The sequence below is a fragment of the Pteropus alecto genome, unplaced genomic scaffold (genome assembly GCF_000325575.1).
Source record: "Pteropus alecto unplaced genomic scaffold, ASM32557v1 scaffold95, whole genome shotgun sequence".
NCBI classification, from domain to species: domain Eukaryota; kingdom Metazoa; phylum Chordata; class Mammalia; order Chiroptera; family Pteropodidae; genus Pteropus; species Pteropus alecto.
The window spans coordinates 19,825,191-19,847,654 of NW_006441071.1; the positions used below are offsets into that span (position 1 = coordinate 19,825,191).

Consider the following 22,464-nt stretch of genomic DNA (forward strand, 5'->3'; position numbering starts at 1 on the left):
TGGTACCTGTTTCGAATAGTTGCTACTCCATTAATCCTTTTAATTTACAGTTCTGGTTTGTTGTTCAAGTGCTCTAGAATGGCAAGGATTTATTTATATCAAAGTTTTTATATAATTGTTTCTATACAAACAAATTACTGTAAATAGGCCTTCCTCTAATGTCAATACTTATTTCAGATATCATAGTGATCATATTTCTAGTAATTAAAAATTTGAGACAAACTAGATCTTTTTTTCATATTTCTTATTTATACCAACAAGCTGTATGCAAGCAGAAAAAGTCTTATTTTGAAGGCAGGAAAAATGCTAGTAAAATGTGAATAGAAAATTATTCAACACTATAGCATTAGAATTTACAAATATACATTATTTCTCAATTGTCACAAGAATTCAAGTAGGTAGGAAGACTAAATCATATTATCTCCATTTTACAAAAGTAGAAACAGGTTCAGGAAAATTAAGCATGTCCATAAGGTCACAGAGTAGTAAGTAACGAAGCTGGGAACCAAACCAATTTTAAAAAAAAAAATTTTGTTTTGTTTTGAAGTTTAAACATTTTTCATTTCAAACCTGTTTAACTAAAAAAAAAGTGCCAATCATTGGTATCAGGATTGGAACACATAGTACTACATATTTGAAAATCTATTGCATTCAATACCCTCTGGAAAAAGCAGCAAACTAAAGAGGGGGAAGAAAAATCTGCCCTTCCGGTCTTTTCCTTTGTGCTGTCAGCTATGAGTTGGTTTAGTGAGTAGTTTTGCAAGACTTGTTTCACTTTGTTTTGGACAAGGCTGAGACTCATATTTCAAACAAAAGGCAGCCAATTACTAACATCTGGTTGCTGGGTGTGGTCTCCTTTCAAATTCTATAAAATCTGAAGCCCAAGGCTTCACTTCCAGTGTGAAACAGTCGGAGAAGAATCTCTCTTTAGCTTCTGAAAAGAAGGTGGAAAAAAAGGTAAGTCTTAGTTTTCATTTCAGTTAGTTTTGGTTGTTTTGAAAACTTTCCCATCACAATGTTACATGTTACTGTTTCTGTAGAATTTATGACTTATTGCATTTAATATGTTTTGATAAATCTTTCTATAAAATTACTTTGGGTATTTATATTTTGGGAATCACAAATTGTAATGTTTTGTTTTACCTAGTTAAGAAATACAATTTAAAGAATATGGCAAGTTTGCTTAATATTGGCTTATTATACTGTTGGTGAGTTACCATGGAAAAGAAGGAAAGAATGTTTTCCTCCTCCAAGTTATGAGTTTTCAAGAGCTGTGTGTGCCCAACATGGAAATTATGATGGAGGCTGGTGCTTGTGGTGAGCCAGGCCAAAGTGGCTTTGAGCGAACTGTTTTGAAATAGCAGGATTTACATTATTTTCTTCTTTTGTAAGGAAAATTAGATTCAGTCTTCATAGTGGTATCATGCCCTTTGTAATTAACATTTTGAAATTAATGTTATTTTTACTCATACAGTGTAAATAAATAAGAGGACCTGCTTATTAATCATTTCATTTAAAGAGGGTGTGGCCACATTTTTATTCCTGTAGTCTCTGTGCCACAGACAGGCTTTTCAAGTGCTGATTGGAAAACCCAAGGGGAAAGGAAACATTTTCTGGGTGATGTCAGATAAGTTATTCCTACGGAATGCCACTTGAGTCACCTAAAAGCTATTCTACTTAGTAGCATCTTGATTGTTGAATGAGCTAATGGCCATAAAAATTTTTAGAAAAGCACAAAGCCAATCTAGAGTGTTTATTGGTGCTGGGTACATTTGTGGAGGTAAAAGATTTTGAATCATAATCATATATCTAGCTTGTTCATTACAAACATTCCTTCAAGAATTTTTCTCTTAGCCCATTTTGAATGTTAAATGCCCTGATATCTACTTTTTAATGTTGACTAGTTAAGAAAAGTGTGTTTTTCTTACCCCGTTTATGTCTAAAATTATGTAATGGACTTTCGTAAGTCCATACATACCTGCAGGAATGTATTTTGGTAGATGAAAGAAAAGGCACATTGAAAAATGATTCAAATATTGTGAAACACTGGTTTCATAATTCTGACATGGCCTCTTCTCTAAAAGTTGTTACCACCCTAGCCCCAGGCTCAACCACATTTGGCAGATATCCAACATTTGACTGATGTTGTCAAAATAGTCGATTATAACATTATTAAGAAACCAGCTAGAGTCTCATGCTTATTAAATATTTTTTCAATCAAAAGATCTGCAAAAGTTGATTTCTGTATATGATGCTATCTTGCTGAGTTGGTTGTCCTTAATCCTCACGAGGCCCATGAATTTATGACTTATTTTAGGAATCAGAGCTAAAGCAGTGAACCTATTATTTTTTAGTAATAAGCCAAATGTGGTTTTGGAGTAAATGAGTTCCTCTTTCTATAAAATGGGATAGACTTTTATCAGAAAGATAGAACAGATACAATTTAATACCCTCCTTCATTATACTACTTTTCTCCACCTCCATCCACTTGAGGTGAAATTTAAGTTTGGTATTTCAGAGCTATCATGCATTTTAGATACTATTTATTCCAACACTCTTATTTTCACAAATAAGACCCTTAGAGAAGTTAAATGTTTTCCTGAGGTCATAAAGTCAGTTAAAGACTATCAAAACCACTCAATCTTATTTTTATATTCTATAGTTATGGGCAGAAAACATGTTAAATTAGCATAGATATATTTCCTAAATAATTAGCACTCATACATTATTTATAAATTCAATAAAACTTATTAACATACTAAAAACCAGGCATTTTGCCAGGGATTGGAGGTTCATAATGAATGGTGGATTAGTGTTGCCCTTGTGGAATGCTGCTGTAACTATAGATATGTAACTACAAAATAATAATACAGAATGGTAGGGGCTAGTGTAAGGGTAAAGGCAGGATATTTTGGGAAAGTACAGGTCACCTAACCCCATGTTAAACCAATAAAGGTTTTCTGGAGGGTGTGATGAGGTCTATGCTGAGTCCTCACTTAGAAGCAATAGTTAAAAAGAAGTAGGCGTGGAGGAGAAAACAGCATTTGAGGCAAAGGGAACACCCTATCCAAAGGCCTAGAAGCAAAACATTTATGAGACTACTTTTCTTATCGTGATTCTTCACAAGTCTTACCATTGTACAGTCTAATTGTCTTCTCTCACATGGGTAGGTGTGAAAAGGACTTGTGAAATATATATTTGAGGAAAAAAAACTGTGCACAAGCCAAAGGATTGAAATAGAAACTCCCTAAGTCTGAGGTGAAACGTGCCGCAGTCTCTATAGATTAACTGTTAGTGAATTCGATTCTCAAGTATGAACTATTAGAAATAACATTGATCTTGTCACTGCCCTTTTGCTCACTAGTTTAAAAGATTATATCATACTTTGGAATTAAAAGGTATTATTTTATGTATGCCTTGATGCTTGCCACTATTATCTAGAACACTGCCAGAAAATTACACTATTTTCCTGGGTAGAGAATGAGAATAATGACATCGTCCTACACAAAGATTAATCACTGCTGCTATCGGTGTAGAACTCTGATCATATAACTCGTCATCAGGAGGTCATGACAGACCACAAAACTCGGCTTCCTCTGTCATAAACTCTGGAAGTCACCCTTCATGAGGCTGACGGAAATAATGCAGTTAAAAAAAAAAATCAGTAAATTAACTTTGATACAATAAGCTTAGTGTTCTCAAATTGTCGAGCTGGCAAAATTGGTAATGTGCCATTTCTGGAGGACCTCTTTTTTTTACATTTAGTAAACATGGATCCCTTTCTGTCTAATATCTTAGGCATACATTTTATGAATACTTACTTTCTTTAATTCTTTCCTAAGTGAAATGAAGAGAGCTCTCTTATGACACATAAATATACAAAAAATGCTAATCTCTAGAAAGCTATACATTTATTCACAGATAAACGAGATTGGTGGGCAGTACATATTCACAAGCAGATCATTAACCAGAAGAACTCTGGATTATTGCTAATTTCCTATGTATAAATGGCCGACTTCTTCAAATTAGATGATGTTAAGAACTGAGATAAACTTGGTTTCAGAGCTCATTGGTAACCAGATTAAATATGTATTGAGCCAAGGTCAATTAATAAAATAATCTCTTAAATACCTAGTACAAACTCTAAACATTGCAACTAAAAAGAAAGAGAAAAAAAAAACAAAACCTTTTGTGAACTCATGTTATTTAAATGATTTTTTGACTGTAAAAGTCTATTTTCTAGACCAGATCATTCTCTGAGTAGTAATAATATCTGGCATTTGTATAACATGTAGCAGTCTATAAAACACTTTTGCATGCCTTATTTATTTACAGTTAAGCATGTATTACCTTCAAATAACTGAATGGGTTTTATCAAGTACAAAATGTTGATTTTCATGCAGAGGGTAGATATTGAACAGAGAGAATGGTTTAGCAATAATTTTTAGCCAAAATATTTTTGCTGTGGAATTTATAAGATATGTCTTAACTGTTAAGAGTTTCTGTTAAAACATGCAGTTGACTTTCAGCACTTAACTAGAAGTACATGACAATTCCTAAAATTCTTTTAGAGCACTTTCTGACACACTGCCAAAATTCTTGTGTCTTTAAGTTTTGCTAAGACACAAGGAATCTAATTTGGCTGAGTTGAGATTCCATTTTCCTCTAATTGCTTTCCCATGATAGATTCTATTTAGGCTGTTTTTCTTTTCCAGACTATGCTTTCAGGCCATCCAAATTATTTCAGACTAAAATCTAGGAACCCAAGATACATTACCAGGCTTTCTCTTCTACGGGCACTGTTGAGTCAAATAAATTATTCAGCCCCTTTATTATTTATTTATTTATTTTGTGTTATGTGATTAATAAAATGATATTTTCTTAGGCTTTCTCAAGTTTATTTTTAAGAAAGTGATGCATTATAAAAGCTTTTTTAGAAGTGAAAAAATGAGTAAAGTATAGGAAAGTTTTCATAAAATTTATTTTGAAGTTGGACTCATTCTAAAAATTATATTTTTAATCTCTTTAGAAGTTTTTATTTTCTAATTGAAAAGAGTGGAAATACTTTTTTACGACTGTGGAAAAGTACTTTGCTAAGTGACTGATCATATCACTCATTTTTAGGATTCTACTTTATGAAGGGCATGGATGAGGTAACAAAAATATAAATTTCAAATATCTAAAATGTTGCCAGAAATTACTAGATGTTTTAGATATGCCAATTAAGCAATAGGAAAATGAAACTCCACATGCCAACAGCAATTTCACCAGATTATGGGAGCTAAAACCTTGTGCAAAATTGTACATTATGACTTTACCTTAGGAAACAACTTCAAACTTATCAATTGCCTGGGAGAAGAGAATAACTAAGTGCACAGTATATTGGTTCTTCTCACAGATGACAGGATAGTAATTTGAACAATCCCCATGGTACTTAAGCGAAGATAATTTCTGCTTTAGATATTATTTCCCTCATGTATTTAATCTCATTACTTGGAACTATAATTATTTTTCAGCAAGTATGGATTGAAATACTTTGTCTGAACATGCTATTAAGAAATCAGGTTATAGGTTTTGCTCCTCTTGAGTCAGTTAGCTCCAAGAATTTAAAACTGCCTAGATTATTCTTCCACTATCCCTCACATGCCTTCATGAGAGTAGTCTTGAGAAGGATAAACAACATGTATGATGAGGTATCAGTGTGGACCTGGAGCGTGGGCTACCAAAATCACATCCCCAGACAAAAAAGATCATTGGTGGCTTCTTTGTGGATAAAACAGAGAACAGAGAATATATTAGCTTTTAACATACTTCAGGTTTTAAAAATATACATGGTTGATTAAATAAAAACATTGTTGAACCATGATAACAATTCAAGACATTTCCTTTAAAAAATTTTACCGAAAGATGGCATTCATGTTACAATTTTACCCCAATGCTTCCTGTTAGAGCAAAGAACCTGGTTTGAAACAATCCTTTTCTGGGTTCTTTGTGTTGGGTAGAAAAAAATATGTAGGACTAGTATTTAGTATAGCTCAAATAGGAAGAAATGGGAGCACTGCAAGTGCTGAAATAATTTTATATTAAGGAATGGGAAAAGATACTGAATTATTTGAGAGAAATAGACCCTGGGTATCTTTTTTATGGATAGAATTTTAGGTCTAAAGCCACTACTGCAGATTGTCAAAATATTTTACTTTATAAATATAAACATTATGCTCTTTCTGTCACCATTTCTTTTTGTTCAATCTCTCAGGAATCCTACACTCTCTAATGGCCTACTAAATGGTCTCTAATTTTCCATCTTGCCCATCTCGTAGCCATTTTCTATGATACAGGATGAGTAATCTTTCTGAAATATAAGTAGAATCATGCTGCTTTCTTTGTAAAAATCCATTAATGTTTTCCCAAAGCTTTAGGGATACATTGAAACTTTGTTGGAGCTTCTGTCAACATTCCTTATTCCAGTAAACCTCTTTCAGCTTCCTAAATATGACAAGCTTCTTTCTGTTTTGTTCTCTTTAACTTTTCAGCCAGGTGAATCCCAGTTCTTTTCAAGAAAGGCTCAGAACAGCCAGCACCTCCTCTTAACAGTTTCCTCAGCTTTTGTGTTTTCTCATGGAAAGCACACATTAGCTTCAAGTTTATTGAAGCAAAAGATTATGTGTTGATGTTTTTGCAGCTTCAATGGTTGGTGTATAGTGATCTGTCTGTAAATTTAGAACAATGAAGTGAATCACCTGCTTCTCTCTTCAGCCTATATGCTTGTTTGTAATAGTCCTCACATACCTAATTTAGAACTGAATATGTCAAGAAAGAGCCAAGTTTCCGAGTGAAGGCTATGGATTTCTGTTCAAGGCAAGACTCTCCTTTTAAAAAACTTGCATCTAGCATTTTATTATGCTTCTAAGAGTAATCCTGGAAAGTAAGGACAAGGCCACTCTGTGCCTTATATGTGTAGGTAATGGAGCGGTGTCTATGTGTGGTGGGTTTGTGGTTTGTTAAAGCATCTGTTTTCTTTCCAGAAACTTCTTCAAAAATGTCAATGGTATCAGAATTCCTCAAGCAGGCCTGGTTTATTGAAAATGAAGAGCAGGAATACGTTGTAAGTCAAGTGCCAACAAAGTAACTTAATAAATATTAAAATAAAAACTAATATGAATGAACGGACATAAATAATTTCTTCTCTATCATCCACAGAAAACTGTGAAAGCATCCAAAGGTGGTCCTGGGTCAGCAGTGAGCCCCTATCCTAGCTTCAATCCATCCTCAGATGTCGATGCCTTGCATAAAGCAATCATGGTTAAAGGTAATCATATCTCCCCCAAACAGTCCCCCGCTGGACATTTCAGAGTGGCCATTTGAATGGATATTGGAAAACTGGCACGTGCAGTGGAAAAAGTCTGTTTCATTTTGAAGATAAAAAGATATATGTATCAAACAAAGATAGATTTCCTTTATTATCACTTAAAATTTTTTTTGGTTAAATCAGTAGAATCTCTACTGCTACAACAAATATCCTTACTATCTTAGTTTTAGTAGAAACTCAGTGCTGAAACCAAGACTTCTGCTCACATTTAGGGTTTGGATGAAGATCAAACACTGCAATACTGAGGGCCAGGGACAATTTCCTTTTTTTTCTCACCCAAAAGAATAGAATGTCATCTGAAATGTTTCCTTCCCTTTTATATGTAGTGCCGCATCCATAGAATTCATACTTCTTAGTGTGTTAAGAACTTATGTGCAGAATCTTGATAATGAATCATTTAATGTCAATTATTAATGAGGAAGAAAATTGATTTTAAAAGCCAAGTATCCTTTTATTTCCAGGTGTGGATGAAGCAACCATCATTGACATTCTAACTAAGAGAAACAATGCACAGCGTCAACAGATCAAAGCAGCATATCTCCAGGAAAAAGGAAAGGTGGGTTGGAGTGGTCAATTTAGGTATTAGAGACAAACCTTTAATTTGAACACAACAAACATCAAGATTACTATTGGCAGTAAGAAATATGTCCTGATTGAAATGTGTCTCCTACTGAAATTTCAGCTGTTTAATGCTGAAATGTAAAATTTATATATAATTCTACTGTCCACATAAAAAAATATTAATTGGTAGAGAATATTATGAGTTTATTTGAGCCAAACTGGCAGGTTGAGAAAATGCTCTGGAGAACAGCATTTTTGCAGCTTATTCTGTAGATGAGAATCAAAGGAGGAGATGAAAGTGGGGGGTTACGTGAAATCCATTGGTGGCAGCTTAAGGGGGTGGGAGGAAGCAAAGCAAGGAGATCTCTGGGATTGGATAAAAAGTAAAACAGAGAGAAACATACTTTTTTGACATTGATGGGTACAGGATAGTTAATAATTAACATGTACAGCACATAGAGATGGTATTCAGGGAACAAGATGACAATGAAGGGTTCTGTGATCTCATGCTCCAATGTTGCGGGTATGCCCTGTGGGGTCTGGAAAAGGAGATTACAATGATGTTTCAAAGGTATGTTATCTTACATACCAAAAGACAACAGATATACTCACTTAAAAGATGGACCTCTGTCAAGGAAGCTACGGGCCTAGGTCGTGACTACTCACCACGACCTGCTTTTAGTTAGGAATCTTTATAATCAGACTTTCAGTCTATGAGTTTGTAGAGACTGCCATGCAGGCCTCCCCTCCACTTATGGCCCCTTTTTTATCCATACTACTTTAAAAGTAAGCTTTATATTTTGTATATAAAATATGGGTAGTATTTTTTTTAAATGCAATTAGAAAACTATATAGTGTTAATGTTTGATGATAGTACTTATTTGAGCAGTGAGAACCTCAAGATTTGGAAACATCATTAATACAGTATATATTTTTTAAGTATTCTTACTACTGTTTCTGTTACTACACGATGCTGTTTTGAACTTTGTGTTTTTTCCCCATTAAAAAAAAAAAGATTGAGAATCCTGTTCTTTAAGAAGTTATCAATGAATTTAGTAAAATTTCATTCTAATTATTCTAAAAGATTAAGATAACATTCTAAATATCTAGTACCCTTTTGTATGAGAAGGGAAGGAGCTCTGAAGATGGTTGGGTTTAAGAATCAGGTAACCTTACAAGGCTGTATAATCTAGCATATAACTTATCAGAAGCCCTGATGTTAATTTCTTCGCTATAGCCCCTGGATGAAGTTCTGAAGAAAGCCCTGACAGGTCACCTTGAAGAAGTTGCTTTGGCTCTATTAAAAACTCCAGCCCGGTTTGATGCTGATGAACTGCGTGCTGCCATGAAGGTAAATCTCCTGAGGGCTCCTATTGTATTCTCAACATCTAGTACAGGACCTGTCAATAATTGGAAATATAATTAATTAATGAGTTCATTAATTAATGTTGGTGTTAACAGCTGTGTTATTTCCACCTTTCTCATGATGTCACTGTATGAATCATAGATCTCTCTTCATATTTTTGCCCAAAATATTGGCTTTAAACCCAATTTTGTTTTTAGAGCAATCCAGTAGCTTATTGTAATTATTAAATATTGTGGGAAATGTACTAAATGCCAGATCCAAACAAATTTTGAGACACAAAAATTAGCTAACGGTCTTATGAAGATTTTCCTACATTTCTTCTTTTTTTCTCTTTCAACTTAGGGCCTTGGAACAGATGAAGAGACTCTGGATGAAATTTTGGCATCAAGAACTAACAGAGAAATCAGAGAAATTAACAGAGTCTATAGAGAAGGTAAGTTTTAATGTCCAACAGTCCAAATGCCTTAGTTGGAAAGGAAATCTGATATACTTTTCTTTTAATTGAATGTGGATGGTAATTATGTGGGCTTTGGAAACTCTACATACTAAAATATTTCTTCATTGTTTGGTACATGTCTACTGCATGCACATACTGTTACTGGACAGCATTCAAGTTGCTAAGGTTCTGATAAGAGAGATAATGTCCCAGGCCTCATCAAGTTTGCACTTTAATCAAAAATGTCCCTCTAAGACAAATGGCCACATATTATTCAGAGCATTGTATTCAAAGAATTTTCTAAAAACTTTTTCTATTATTCTGAGATTTATTTCATTAAAATATCCTGTTGTCATTTATTTTGAAAAGATAACAAAAAGAATTAAAATCTCCAAAGAAAAAATTCTCTGTTTATCTTTGAAAAGGTAAAGAACTAGGTTATTATAATCTTGTGATGGAAACTAACTTTACCATTATCAACATAAAGGATTCACTTACTCTTTATCTCTAGTTAGATCCGTAGGGATGAGAGACTAGCCATGGCTCATCTCATCCATTCAGTGAAACACCTCATTTAAATGCTATTGCATAAGGGTAGCTGCACCTGGGTTCTGGGCAGGGCTGTCTTTCGCTATTTTCCTTTTCCAGTTTCCCAAGCCAGTATGCGGCAGTATACAGGATCTTTCTGCTTGAATTTCATCCCAAGCACAGAGAATATAACAGCCCTTGTATATTGTTTTCAGAGCAATTTAATGAAATAATCGGAATAAGGAAGCTTTTAATCTTATTTTCTGCAACTCTTATCTCATTACCATTATTTATCTTAGATCTTTTATCAGTGATAATAATCAAGAGGGCATTATTTTTAGTTTTTTGTTGTTGTTGTTGTTCAATGAAACATCATTTACAAAGGTAAATATCCATATTTATCCATTATATACAAGATATAGTCCAAGGATAGCTTATAAAATTGACCTGTCTTCTAGTTAATATAAATTCAGTTATTTTTTTTCTAAGACGGCATTATTTCACATAGTTAAGTAAGGGTGTTTACATAAATAAAATGTTTTAATCTATATGTATACCTCCATATGTACCTACTCAATTAAACTATATTATATATTTTTATAATTTTTAAAGTAAATAAATAATCTGTGTTTGAGCAAGTTCCTTTGGTTTATTCTTTTACATAACTGTTCTAATCATCACATTGCTTAAATTATGGCATATTAATTTCAGAATTAATTAACACCTATTCAATTTATTCATATTAGCAAAAGCTCTATGTCTGTAGGTTTTCATTTATAGTATTATCTAAATTGCTTTCATTGCCTTATAGGAAGTAAATTTGATGATCCAAAATTTTACCTGCTCCACTATCTCTATTTTGATTAAAAAAGATAATATTTTGAAATGCATTCCATAAGTCACTGACTATCGGGCTTTGCACATTGCAAGCCAATATAGAGATATCAGATATTATTATCACCATTATTTAATTTACTGCAAAATATACTTTTCTTGTTTTTCAGAATTGAAGAGAGATCTGGCTAAAGACATCACCTCAGACACATCTGGAGATTATCAGAAGGCTTTGCTTTCTCTTGCTAAGGTATAACTCCGATGGTTCAGGAAATGCCTCTTCTTTGATGAAGAGTAAAAGTTTAGATTTCATTTCTCTTTAGAAATGAGCAATTGACTCTCTTCTCAAAGAATGTCATTTATTAGATTTTAAGAGAATTAAGTAAATCATGTGATTACATGCTAGAAAACAACTTACAAGAGAATGGGATTTTTTTTTTCAGGGTGACCGATCTGAGGATATTGGCATAAATGAGGACTTGGCTGATTCAGATGCCAGGGTAAGCAAGTGCTCATAAACAAATACTCCTAGAATCACCTACCTACCTCAAACAGGTCCTACCTTAGGTAAAATTATGACTTGACCTCCACATGAAAGCAAGTCCTCCAACATGCTAAGGACACCCATTTGTGAATGATACCATTCTGTATTTGAGCAATCTAAGAAAGAAAAATGAGATCTTTATGTTTTCGATAGATCTCATTATTTATAAGGCCAGAGAGGACTGAGTGAGAATAATGAGAATTTGATTTGTTATTCTCGAAAATTGTAATGCTGAGAAAACTCTAATTTTTTTATTTTACTAGGCATGAGAAAGGGAAAAGTAATTTTTTATTAAGTGAAGTGGAAAGAATAAGATCATCTAACATTCTTTTAACAGTGAACACTGGAATGGTTTATAGATGTAAGTTTATATTGTAAAAATCTTATGGTAATGACATAATTATAAAACAATTATAATAATATGTTTATGTATTTTCAAGTATATTGTTACGTACAGTTTCAGTGAGGTTGCTGGTTATTTATATACCAACTCATTGGCAACATTAGAAAAATCATGTCATTTTAGGGCCTGGAATTTCTGTTTTAAAAAACAAAGACTATTATTTGCATATGCCAAATGAATTCATTACAGTGAGTTTGTAAGAATAGAAACTTACTTCTCTACCCCCACTCCCTTCCCTGTGGCAGTACATGATCTTGCACATAATAGGCATTCATTAAGTTTTTGTTGAATAAATGCATACATATCAAATCAGTTGCTTAAAGAGTCCAAAATAACTTCTTATGTCCTTTAGAAGTGCGACAATTTTAATAGAAATTGTGCAAGCATATCAAAGAACAAAAGTTAGTATTTGAATAATTGCCCATAATAAAAAATTATTCTTATTTGCTTGCAACATTTCTGAATTTGCTTTCCATTTTAAGACTAGTAGGGTTCATAGATATATATTTCTGGCAGCTAAATAGGTTAGTGTGACCCAGGAAGATGATGGTAATTAACATTTCAAAGTTAACAGAGTAATCTGTGACAATAAGGCAGGAATTATCTCTTATATTTACAAAAGGGAAAGTGTAGTTTAATAGGGTTAAATTATTTATCTAAGATTATAGAGTTATTAAGTTGCAGAGTCAAAATTTAAATTAAAATTTCAAGATTTAGGTTATAGTAGAATTATACATTTATTATTGTACCATTTGCTGATAATTACTTTGAACAATTAAGAGTAAATAATTTTTTTTTACAGAGTCCTTTGGACTTGTCTTAATGTAGAGTATAATCTTAAAGCAATTTAATTCAACAAACATTTCTTCTGCAAACATACAGCTAGTCTGTAGAGTTTATGAGGCACCTTGGAAGATATTCAACAAATAAAATAAGGTCCCTATCTTTAAGAAACTTGCAATCTTAGTATTGCCTGCTCTGATCGTATTTGATACAAAGCAGCTGCTTAGAAAATGTTTGAAGAGATCTAACATTCTTGTGCAGATATCAAGTCAGCAGACAGTCAAGTGTTTATTTTTGTGTTTCTTGATAGGCATTATATGAAGCAGGAGAAAGGAGAAAAGGGACAGATGTGAATGTGTTCACTACCATTCTTACCACCAGAAGCTACCCCCATCTTCGCAGAGGTAAGAAGAAGAAATAATTTCTGGAACTTATTTATAAAAGATGCAGTTTTGTTTTTGAAGACAAATAAGAGAAAAGAAAGAGAGAACCCTTAATCAGGATCACTCCTATACCAAAGTTGAGTGTTCCTGACCCCTTATTGATATTTGTACATTTGTTTATCTTTGTATAGTCATCATTTTATAGTATTTGAAACACATTCTGTGACTTTGGCATGTAGATCATTATTTCATTATTTTTACTCTATTGACTCAAAATACTTGGAATGGATGTGACAAAATATACACATACAATGGAACAAATGAAATTACAGTAAAGAAAAAAAACCTCAGAGCTAAGTGAAAAAAAGAGTATGTAGATGCTCCAGAAATAAAAACCAAAAAGAGTTCTTGCCTTTGAGCACAAGATTCAGCTCTGAGTCTCCTAGAAGCCATGGCCCAGGGAAAGTCATGATGATTACCTAAAGTTCACTATCTTATAAAAAAATAGCACACTGATTTCTAATGTCAAAATTAAGAGAAATTTACTACACAGATGTTTATATAAGGAAGATCCATTTGCTACGGCACTTAGCTCTGATGTAGTCAGTGTTATGAGTGCCAATCACATGCCATTTCTAATAAATGTCAACATTTGCAAAAATATCCCCAAAATATACAGAACACCAAAATAGCCATGTGAGTCACATGTCTAGGAGAAGATGAAGTATGCAAAATATATTCAGTTAGGTAATTGGCTTTAAAATATGAGTTTTGAAAAATCAGTCATCCCAAGGAATGCTTTGAGTTAGTTGCCCTGATTTTGCTAAAGTTTGCTAAAGTATAGGATGCTTTCTACATCTCTTAGCTTAAATGTAATATTCAGTGTTTCAGAAGTACACCAAATACAGTCAGCATGACATGAACAAAGTTCTGGATCTGGAGATGAAAGGTGATATTGAGAAGTGCTTCACAACCATCGGTATGTATTCTGGAAAGGGAAGCATTTTCTAGATGGAAATTGCATTGTCAATGATGTCTCATAATTATTATCTATCTATCTATCTATCTATCTATCGATATATATATACACACACACACACACACATTATATATATATATATACACATTATATATATATCTAAAAAATAACTCAGATATAGTTTATGTTTCAGATACAGGCAATATGTAAGATAGTGACAATGAATATTTAGCTAAAGGTACATAATGACTTTCTTAATAATAACAGATATTATTCCTTTTTTCAAAAAGATAGGCAGGTGGGAAAGACTTATTGAGCACCCACTTATGCCAAGTGATTCACCAGTCTGGACATAGCACAGAGACAAGTCAGATGGTCATTGAGAACATGGGACTTGGAATTAAATAAATACAGGTTCAAATCCTGGTCTGTCACTTGCCAACTGAATAATCGTGGGCGAGTCCAGAGGGTTTGATTCAGTAGTTCTCTAGTGGCTTCTGAAAACATCTTTAGGAGAAAAAGACATGAAACAGTTCTTTTGTTATTCGGGTGACCAGTCAGGACTGGGAACCTGTGTTCTAAAGCAGTGCATCTCAAATGTTAACGTGCACATGAATTCCCTGGAAATCTTGTTAAAATGTAGATTCTGATTCAGTAGGTTTGGAGTGGGGCCTGGGATTCTGCATTTCTAACATGTTCCCAGTTGATGCCATTTTTTTTTCGTGAATCACACTTTGAGTAGCAAGCCAGAAAATCTTACTCATTCACACATCTGTTAGTGCTTTATTTGGCAGCTGCCTTTAAAAGCCTGTCCTAGTCCACTTTTTTTTTTTAAAAAAAAAATTCTTATTACAACATGAAAAAAGTATGTACTATATGTCAATATGGCCTTTTACACCTACTGCTTTCCATATTTCCAAGAGTATACTCAGAATAACATGAACTATAGAAGCTGCTATTCTTTGGATGAAAGATAATAGAAAGTAGGTGACAGTATCAGGAGAAAGGATATACAAAACCACCATCTGGAGAATAGCTTCTTATGAACCAAATATTCCATACTGGGAAAGGGGATGAGAAATGGGGATGAAGAATAGAATCTCGCTTGCAAAATTCTGTGTCTCTTGTTTCTTTCATATGAATCTTACTTCTTTTGTGGTAAATATGGCAACTAAAATGTGCTTCTCTTGCAGTGAAGTGTGCCACTAACAAACCAATGTTCTTTGCTGAGAAGCTTCATCAGGCCATGAAGGTAAGATTTTACTTATATAATTAGCTTAGGGAGAAATTATTGTTGGTAGAGAGACTATAAAATCTTATATTGTTTGAAAATCACACTTTAATATCTTCCTGTTAAAAAGAATCACTGTTCCATCCAATGCAAGAGGTAATACACTTTCTTATTAGAATAAAATTGTTAGATTTGTTGTATTTGTTTATAGATAAGATGGTAAAGTGAGCTTGTTGATAATTTGTGAGTTACTCATGCCTGCTTTAGTGAGATAATTCAGTGGGAATGATGAATACCTAGTAGAAGAGGAAAGTGTACCCCAGACTTTGGAAATCAATACAACCTTGGTGTCAGCTAAACTAAGACTTGATAGTGAAGAAGAATTAGCTAGATGAGAACAAGAGGGGAAGAGATAGAGGGATAAATATAGGCTGGTCCAGGAGGAGGTAGCATTACCCTTTCAGGATAATAAATAGAATTAGAGTGATGGTGCACAGTGGAAGAAGAGGTTGTAGAATTAGGCAGGGCATTGTAAGCCCAGAAAAAATGACTGGTTTTCATCCTAGAAGAAACAGAAGGCCACTGAAGGGCTCTTGATAGATGAATTAGATGATCAGATTTCTAATTTAGACAGTTCACTTTATTTGTAATTACCTAATAGCTTAGACAAAAGAAAGACTGGATGGTAGAAGACCAATTAAGAGATTGTAAAAGCTCTTAATATAGTTAGCAGTTAGAGTCCTGTCATTTTATTACCACTTGTGTAAAGTATACTTGTGTGTGTTTGTACTTTAATGTAGAGATAGTTTCTCCATAGAAACTATATGGGTGAACAAAAGAGCTTCATGTTCAAACCTATGTCTTGCTTTTTTTAAGAGTATGCTCTGAATATGAAAGACACTTAACCATCATTTGTTTTGGACAGGGTGCTGGAACGCGTCATAAGGCATTGATCAGAATTATGGTTTCCCGTTCTGAAATCGACATGAACGATATCAAAGCCTGCTATCAGAAGTTGTATGGTATCTCTCTCTGCCAAGCCATTCTGGTATGTTGTGATAGTCATTATGCTACCCCCACAAATAATTATTTTTGCAACTTCTTCAAAGAGAAAGGGTGATTTTTATTGTACTCACAAATTTCATATGTAAGATTAATTTGTTATATTAGGATACATAATTCATAAGTAAATTTGAATTTCACTGGTAAAATATATTAGTGAGTTCAGTACTGAAAATATACACACATTTTTTAGCAGTCATGGAAATATTTAGTTTCCCATACATAAATTTAGCAACCAAAATATTATAGTAGGGAGATAGAATGATTTATTTTGCAATGAATATTGATCAGAGTATTAGAATCTTATTCTAAGTTTTTCCTTAATTTGTAATATGTAAAATGTATAAAATTCATGTTCATGTGGTCTTATTATACAGTTATTAAAAAATAAAGACAAGTCAAAGCTATTAATTTTATATTATTATCAATTAACAAATATCAGTTATCTGCTATATGAATTATATTATTTAATTAAATATATAATATTCTTATTAAAGATTCTAGATAATTGACATATTGTGATGTATGTTCCACAACTCTTAAGTCTGCTAATACAATAATTATTCTAAAGAATTAGAATACTTTATATTGATTATGGTTTCAGGTAGCATTAAGTATACTCTATTTTTTAACCAACAGGATGAAACCAAAGGAGATTATGAAAAAATCCTGGTGGCTCTCTGCGGAGGACAGTAAATATTCCTTTAATGATCTCAAGCTTTTTGATCAGAAGATTTTTTAATCATATCTTTTCATTCCATATTACAGACTTAAATAGAAAAGTTTGTTCAGCAGAATTAGTTAGCTAACTGCTTTCTGAAAACTATGGCTTATAAATCATTTTTATATCATAACTCTGTATAATAGAGATAAGTTTTTTAAAAATTTATTTACCCCAATTATAAAACCCCACGAACAGGTTGTTCTAGTACCATTACTTGAGAAAGATGTTTATGTAACAGAAAATAAAATGATTTTACAGGACAATTGGTGTGTCATTGGTTCTTCTATTCTGATTTTTTTCTATGTGTAATGTAGTGGTTTAATTTGATATAAGGAGATAGGAACTTGAATTCTAAATTATAATTATTTAATGAAATAAATATTACATAGTAAATTAAAGTATTCACAGAGGTAGAAAATGGACTCCTTAAATTTTATCATCTTAGTACAGATTGCTGAGACTGTCTCTGTATAATAATGAATTTATTGAATCAGCATTGTAACAATTGGACATTCTGCTACATTTCACAAATCAGTATAAAAATGAAATGGTAATGACAATAAAAATTCCCCACTTTTAAAAAAATGGTAGTAGCATATTTTCTAAGAAACTCTCAAACTGTTTTCCAGAGTGGCCATACCATTTTACTTTTCATGATAAATTCACGAGTGATCTAGTTTCTCCACAACTTTGCCCACATTTGGTATTGTCACTTTTTCTGTATTTTAGCATTGTTTATTTTATATTGTTGAGTTTTGAAAATTCTTTACATATTCTAGATACTAGTGTTTTGTCAAATATGTGATCTGCAATATTTTCTCTCTATAGCTTGTCTTTTTTTATTCTCTTAATAAAATCTACCTCAGAGCCAATATATTAAATTTTAATGAGGTCTAATTTTTCAATTTTTCCTTTTATTGACTGTGCTTTTGGTGTCACATCTACAGACTCTTTACCTAACCTTAGATCCCGAAAGTTTTTTCTTATTGTCTTCCCTAAAACTTTTTACAGTTTTTCATTTGTCATTTAATTTTGTAAGCCATTTTGAAATAACTTCTTGTGTAAAGTGTGAGACTTAGGTCAAGGTTCTTTTTTCGTTTTGTTTTTAGCTTATGGATGTCCAATTGCTCACCATTTGTTGTGCAGGCTATCCTTTCTCCACCGAATTGCTTTTGCACTTTTGTCAAAAAATCAGTTGTCTTCCTCTGACAGTATTCTTACCACATAAGTGGCAATTATTCATCTCCAAGAGAATTAAGTTGGATATTTGATTTTCTGACTATCCGCAGCTGCATCACTTGATGATTATTTGCTTTGGTTGCTGTTCTTTACTTCCTTTCACATACACCTGTCTCATGCATTCTATAGAAAAATTATAACGATGTGGCCCATAATATATCAGGCAAATTGAGGCTAGCAGAAATGCTGCTTATTGCAGTCCTTAAGTTTTTTAGTTATTTCACTATTATATAAAATACTTTCCTTATGTGCTTGTTTAAGAAGGAGAAACGGCCTAGTGGGGAATGAGAGGGAAACTGGGGTGGTATTTTGAAGCAGAATGGATTTATCAGGATAGTTTTTATCATTACTAATATAAAAGTAGTGTCAAGGTGGTACAAATATTTCTGACAATCAACATTGCATTCATACCTCTTCCTGTTCTAAACTAATTTTAAAGAAACTGCACGAGTGAGTTATTCTCTTCGCCCTCCTTTTCACCCCCACCCTTTGTTCCTTTCTGCTCTCTGGAGGCAATGTCTGGGGACCTCATGTGGATTCTCTTGCCTTCTAACTTCTGGCTGCATTCAGCCCATGGGGGGACCTGGTAGGAGATGGGAGATCAGGTGGAGGCGTTCCCTCTCCTTCCTCCCAGATTCCACACAGATCTATTAGCATCTGTGTTCTACAATTACAGTTTCTTCTCCATGGTTCCAGTTCTCAACACTTTCCTATCCTTGCTTTTGGGACCCTGGGATTCCCCCTGCTGCTCCTTGAGTGCTGCAGCATTCCATGTTGGGTCCTTTAACCTGTTCACACTTCTGTAAATAGCCCCTTAATTAAAATCATCAAAATTCCCAGCTCAGTGTGCCTGCGTCAGACATTTAGTGCTAGGACCATGTCGGATAATACTTTCCAAAGTTGCTAAACTACATATTTTATCAAAAACTACTCGAGAGGCTCATGACTAAATTCCAGACACTAGGATCAGTAAGTGGATACACAGTTGAACAGGAGAGTAGTAAATAACAATATAAAGAAAAACTTTAGAAGATAAAAATATATGGCTCTTTATGATCCTTGAGAAAATTGTTAGACTTCACATACACACACACAAAAGCTTCTGTGAGAGATACTATTAAGAGAATGAGAAGACAAGCCACAAAAGGAGAAAATCTCTGCAAAACAAATATTTGATAAAGGACTGGTATCTAAAATATACAAAGAACACTTAAAATTCAACAATAAGAAAACAACCTAATTTAAAAAATGAGCAAACCATTTTAACAGGCACCTCACCAAAGATCTTCAGATGACAAATAAGTATGTGAAGATGCACTCAACATCATATGTTGTTAGAAAACTGCAAATTAAAACAACAATGAGATATGACTACACACCTATTAGAATGGCTAAAATCCATTTCATGTGGAGCAACAGGAACTCTCACTTACTGATTATAGATATGAAAAAATGGCATAGCCGTTTGGCAATTTCTTACAAAGTTAAAGTGGCACTGTATGATTGAGAAATCATACTACCTGGTATTTACCCAAATTAGTTGAAAAGTTATGCTCACACAAAAGCTTGTACAAAAGTAATTATAGCAGTTCATTCATATCCAAATTTTAGAAGCAACCGATATGTATTTCAAAAGATGAATGGATAAACAAACTGTGGCACACCCACACAATGGAATATTATTCAACAATAAAAAGAAATGAGCTATCAGGACATAAAGGAAATGATATGGAGGAATCTTAAAAGCATATTGCTGAATTAAAATAAGCAATCTGAAGAGGCTCCATACTGTATGATTCCAACTATATGACATTCTGGAAAAGGCAAAACTATGGAGACGGTAAAAAGGAGTAATTGTAGGGGTTCAGGGAGGGAGAAAGGAATAAATATGTGAAAAACAGGACATTTTTAGAGTAATTAAACCATTCTGTAAATACTGTGGTGGTGGATACATGCATTATACATTTGGTAAACCTACAGATCTGTATAAATACAGAGAGTGAACCCTATATAAACTATGAATTTTAGTTAATAATACTGTATCAATATTGGTTTATCATTACTTCTGCCACATTAATTTGGTTACAAGCAAGTCACAAGATTGCTCAGCTTTAAGAGGACGGTAATTACATTTTACCTCTTAAAGGGAAAGTGGCAAGGTCGTAGACGATTTGGGGAAAAATAAAGATATCGTGACAGTCATTTTTGCAAAACATAATATGCCATATGTAGGACAATAGCATGTCATTATATTTCATGTAACACTGTTTGCAACATTGTTCATGGAATGCCTATGCAAGTTCACATATTGTCATTGCTTTTAAAAAAAAAAAACTCATGAGTCTTCTACTCTATTTTAATACAAGAAATAGATAATCACCTTGGAAAATATTTTTGTAGGGGTGTTGAAAATGCATGTTCAGTTTATTAGCATACCATACTTGATCATTCAAAAGCTCACACTCAGTAAGTGAGGGTTGATATTTATTATATTTTTTTTCTTTGTGAAAGTCATAGGATATTGCTAAACAAGAAGAGAAAGAAGAAATGAATATTTGGTGAGGGTTCATTATAATGTGGGAGCAGAATGGTACAAAGGGTAGTGACTTGGGAGCCAGACCAATCTGAGTTTTTGTCAGCCTCCACCATTTACTAAGTGACCCTGAACATAGTAATTATCTTTTCTAAGCTATGTTTTATCATCAGTAGAATACTGCTACTATTACTATTACTACTTCTACTACCACCACCTGCCTTACAGAGTTGCTATAAAGACTAGACATAATGAAGTTAAAGTGACTGACAATAGATATATAAGAAATTGGAGGAACAGCTACATTCAACTACCTAAGGGACAGTAAAAAAAAAAAAAAATCAATGCTTCCAAATACCAAGCTAATTGGCAGTGATAGGCCAATCAGTCAATATGATTGGATGAATTTTTATTTTTCATCCATCTCTTTTGCTATAGATGGCACAAATCTTGTGGTGATTAAACTTAGAGTAAGCTAATTCTTAGCTCCAAACTGAAATGACTTTAAAAAATTGAATAGTATGAAAAAAAATTCTTGTACTGGTGTTTATGTACTTGCTTCAGGTGGAGCCAGAAATACAATAAGAGAAAGAAAGGACTTTTAGTACCTGGAGACTCAAAATGCAGTCATGTGGAAATGATCCTTTCCTTAGCCTCGATGGTAGAAACTTGGGATGGTGACTCAGTAGCCAAAGTGACCCACCTTCCAAATTCTTTCTTTAGCTCTGATGGGTAAACAATGCACCTGCTTGGGATTATTGCCACTGTTTATTTTTCGGCTTTGAAGAATAACTCAGAGAAGTTGAATGCCTTCACAAGCATAACTCAGAGCTGGTCAGGCTGCTTGATTCAAATTACAGCCCCACCACTTTCTGTGGGGTGTGGCCATACTACCTTCTCTGTACCTCAGTTGGCTTGTTATGAGGATACTGGTAGCTGTGAGGGAGAACAGAGTTTGCTATCCCCAAATATGCCTTTTGGGGGGATATTATTTTAAGCTGGTTATTTACAAAAAAGGAAAAAAGGAAAAAAAAGATTCAGGATGCATCTGTGACCTTCCCTCAAACTGCCTGAAAGAATTTAGGTAGAGGAACTGCTCCAAGAAGGGAGATAGTATCACACAAATAACTACATCTTAATATAAACTAAGTGTGGCAGACAGGGAGGAACCTAGCAATTTTGTTAGAACCCCTCTGGGTCCCTTGTTTCTGGGTGCCCCAGCAAAAATTTTTTTACCAAATGTTCATTCCTACTCATCTCCCCGTGAATTGCCTACCTTCCCTTTGAAGTCCAAACTACTACTCCACTTTCTCCTAGGCCCGGGATGGCATATAAGCCTCAATTGCTTGATTTTGTCCTTGGGCCTCATATTCTTATGGAACTCCTATATGTATATACGTAAATAAATTAGGTTATTTTCTCCTGTTAATCTGTCTAATGTCAATTTGATTATGAGACCAGTCAGAAGAACCAAGAGTTTTGAAAAAGA

General features: G+C 33.5%; 1 protein-coding gene across 1 annotated transcript; it reads left to right on the forward strand.

Annotated features, from left to right (window-relative positions):
• The first annotated feature begins 758 nt into the window (after positions 1-758).
• Positions 759-17,466, forward strand: ANXA1 (annexin A1). The gene is made up of 13 exons (XM_006918443.3): positions 759-957; positions 7,026-7,105; positions 7,201-7,309; positions 7,831-7,925; positions 9,168-9,281; positions 9,639-9,729; positions 11,265-11,344; positions 11,538-11,594; positions 13,135-13,228; positions 14,091-14,186; positions 15,380-15,438; positions 16,343-16,465; positions 17,119-17,466. The coding sequence occupies exons 2-13, from the start codon at positions 7,040-7,042 to the stop codon at positions 17,173-17,175; spliced, it is 1,041 nt and encodes a 346-aa protein (XP_006918505.1). The 5' UTR covers positions 759-957; positions 7,026-7,039; the 3' UTR covers positions 17,176-17,466.
• Positions 17,467-22,464: the final 4,998 nt, after the last annotated feature.

Excerpts from the sequence above, each read along its gene's own strand:
- ANXA1 (XM_006918443.3), top strand. The coding sequence starts at position 7,040 with ATGTCAATGGTATCAGAATTCCTCAAGCAGGCCTGGTTTATTGAAAAT. Across the intron at positions 9,282-9,638 it reads AACTGCGTGCTGCCATGAAG|GGCCTTGGAACAGATGAAGA; the intron begins GTAAATCTCCTG and ends CTTTCAACTTAG. Across the intron at positions 11,345-11,537 it reads CTTTGCTTTCTCTTGCTAAG|GGTGACCGATCTGAGGATAT; the intron begins GTATAACTCCGA and ends TTTTTTTTTCAG.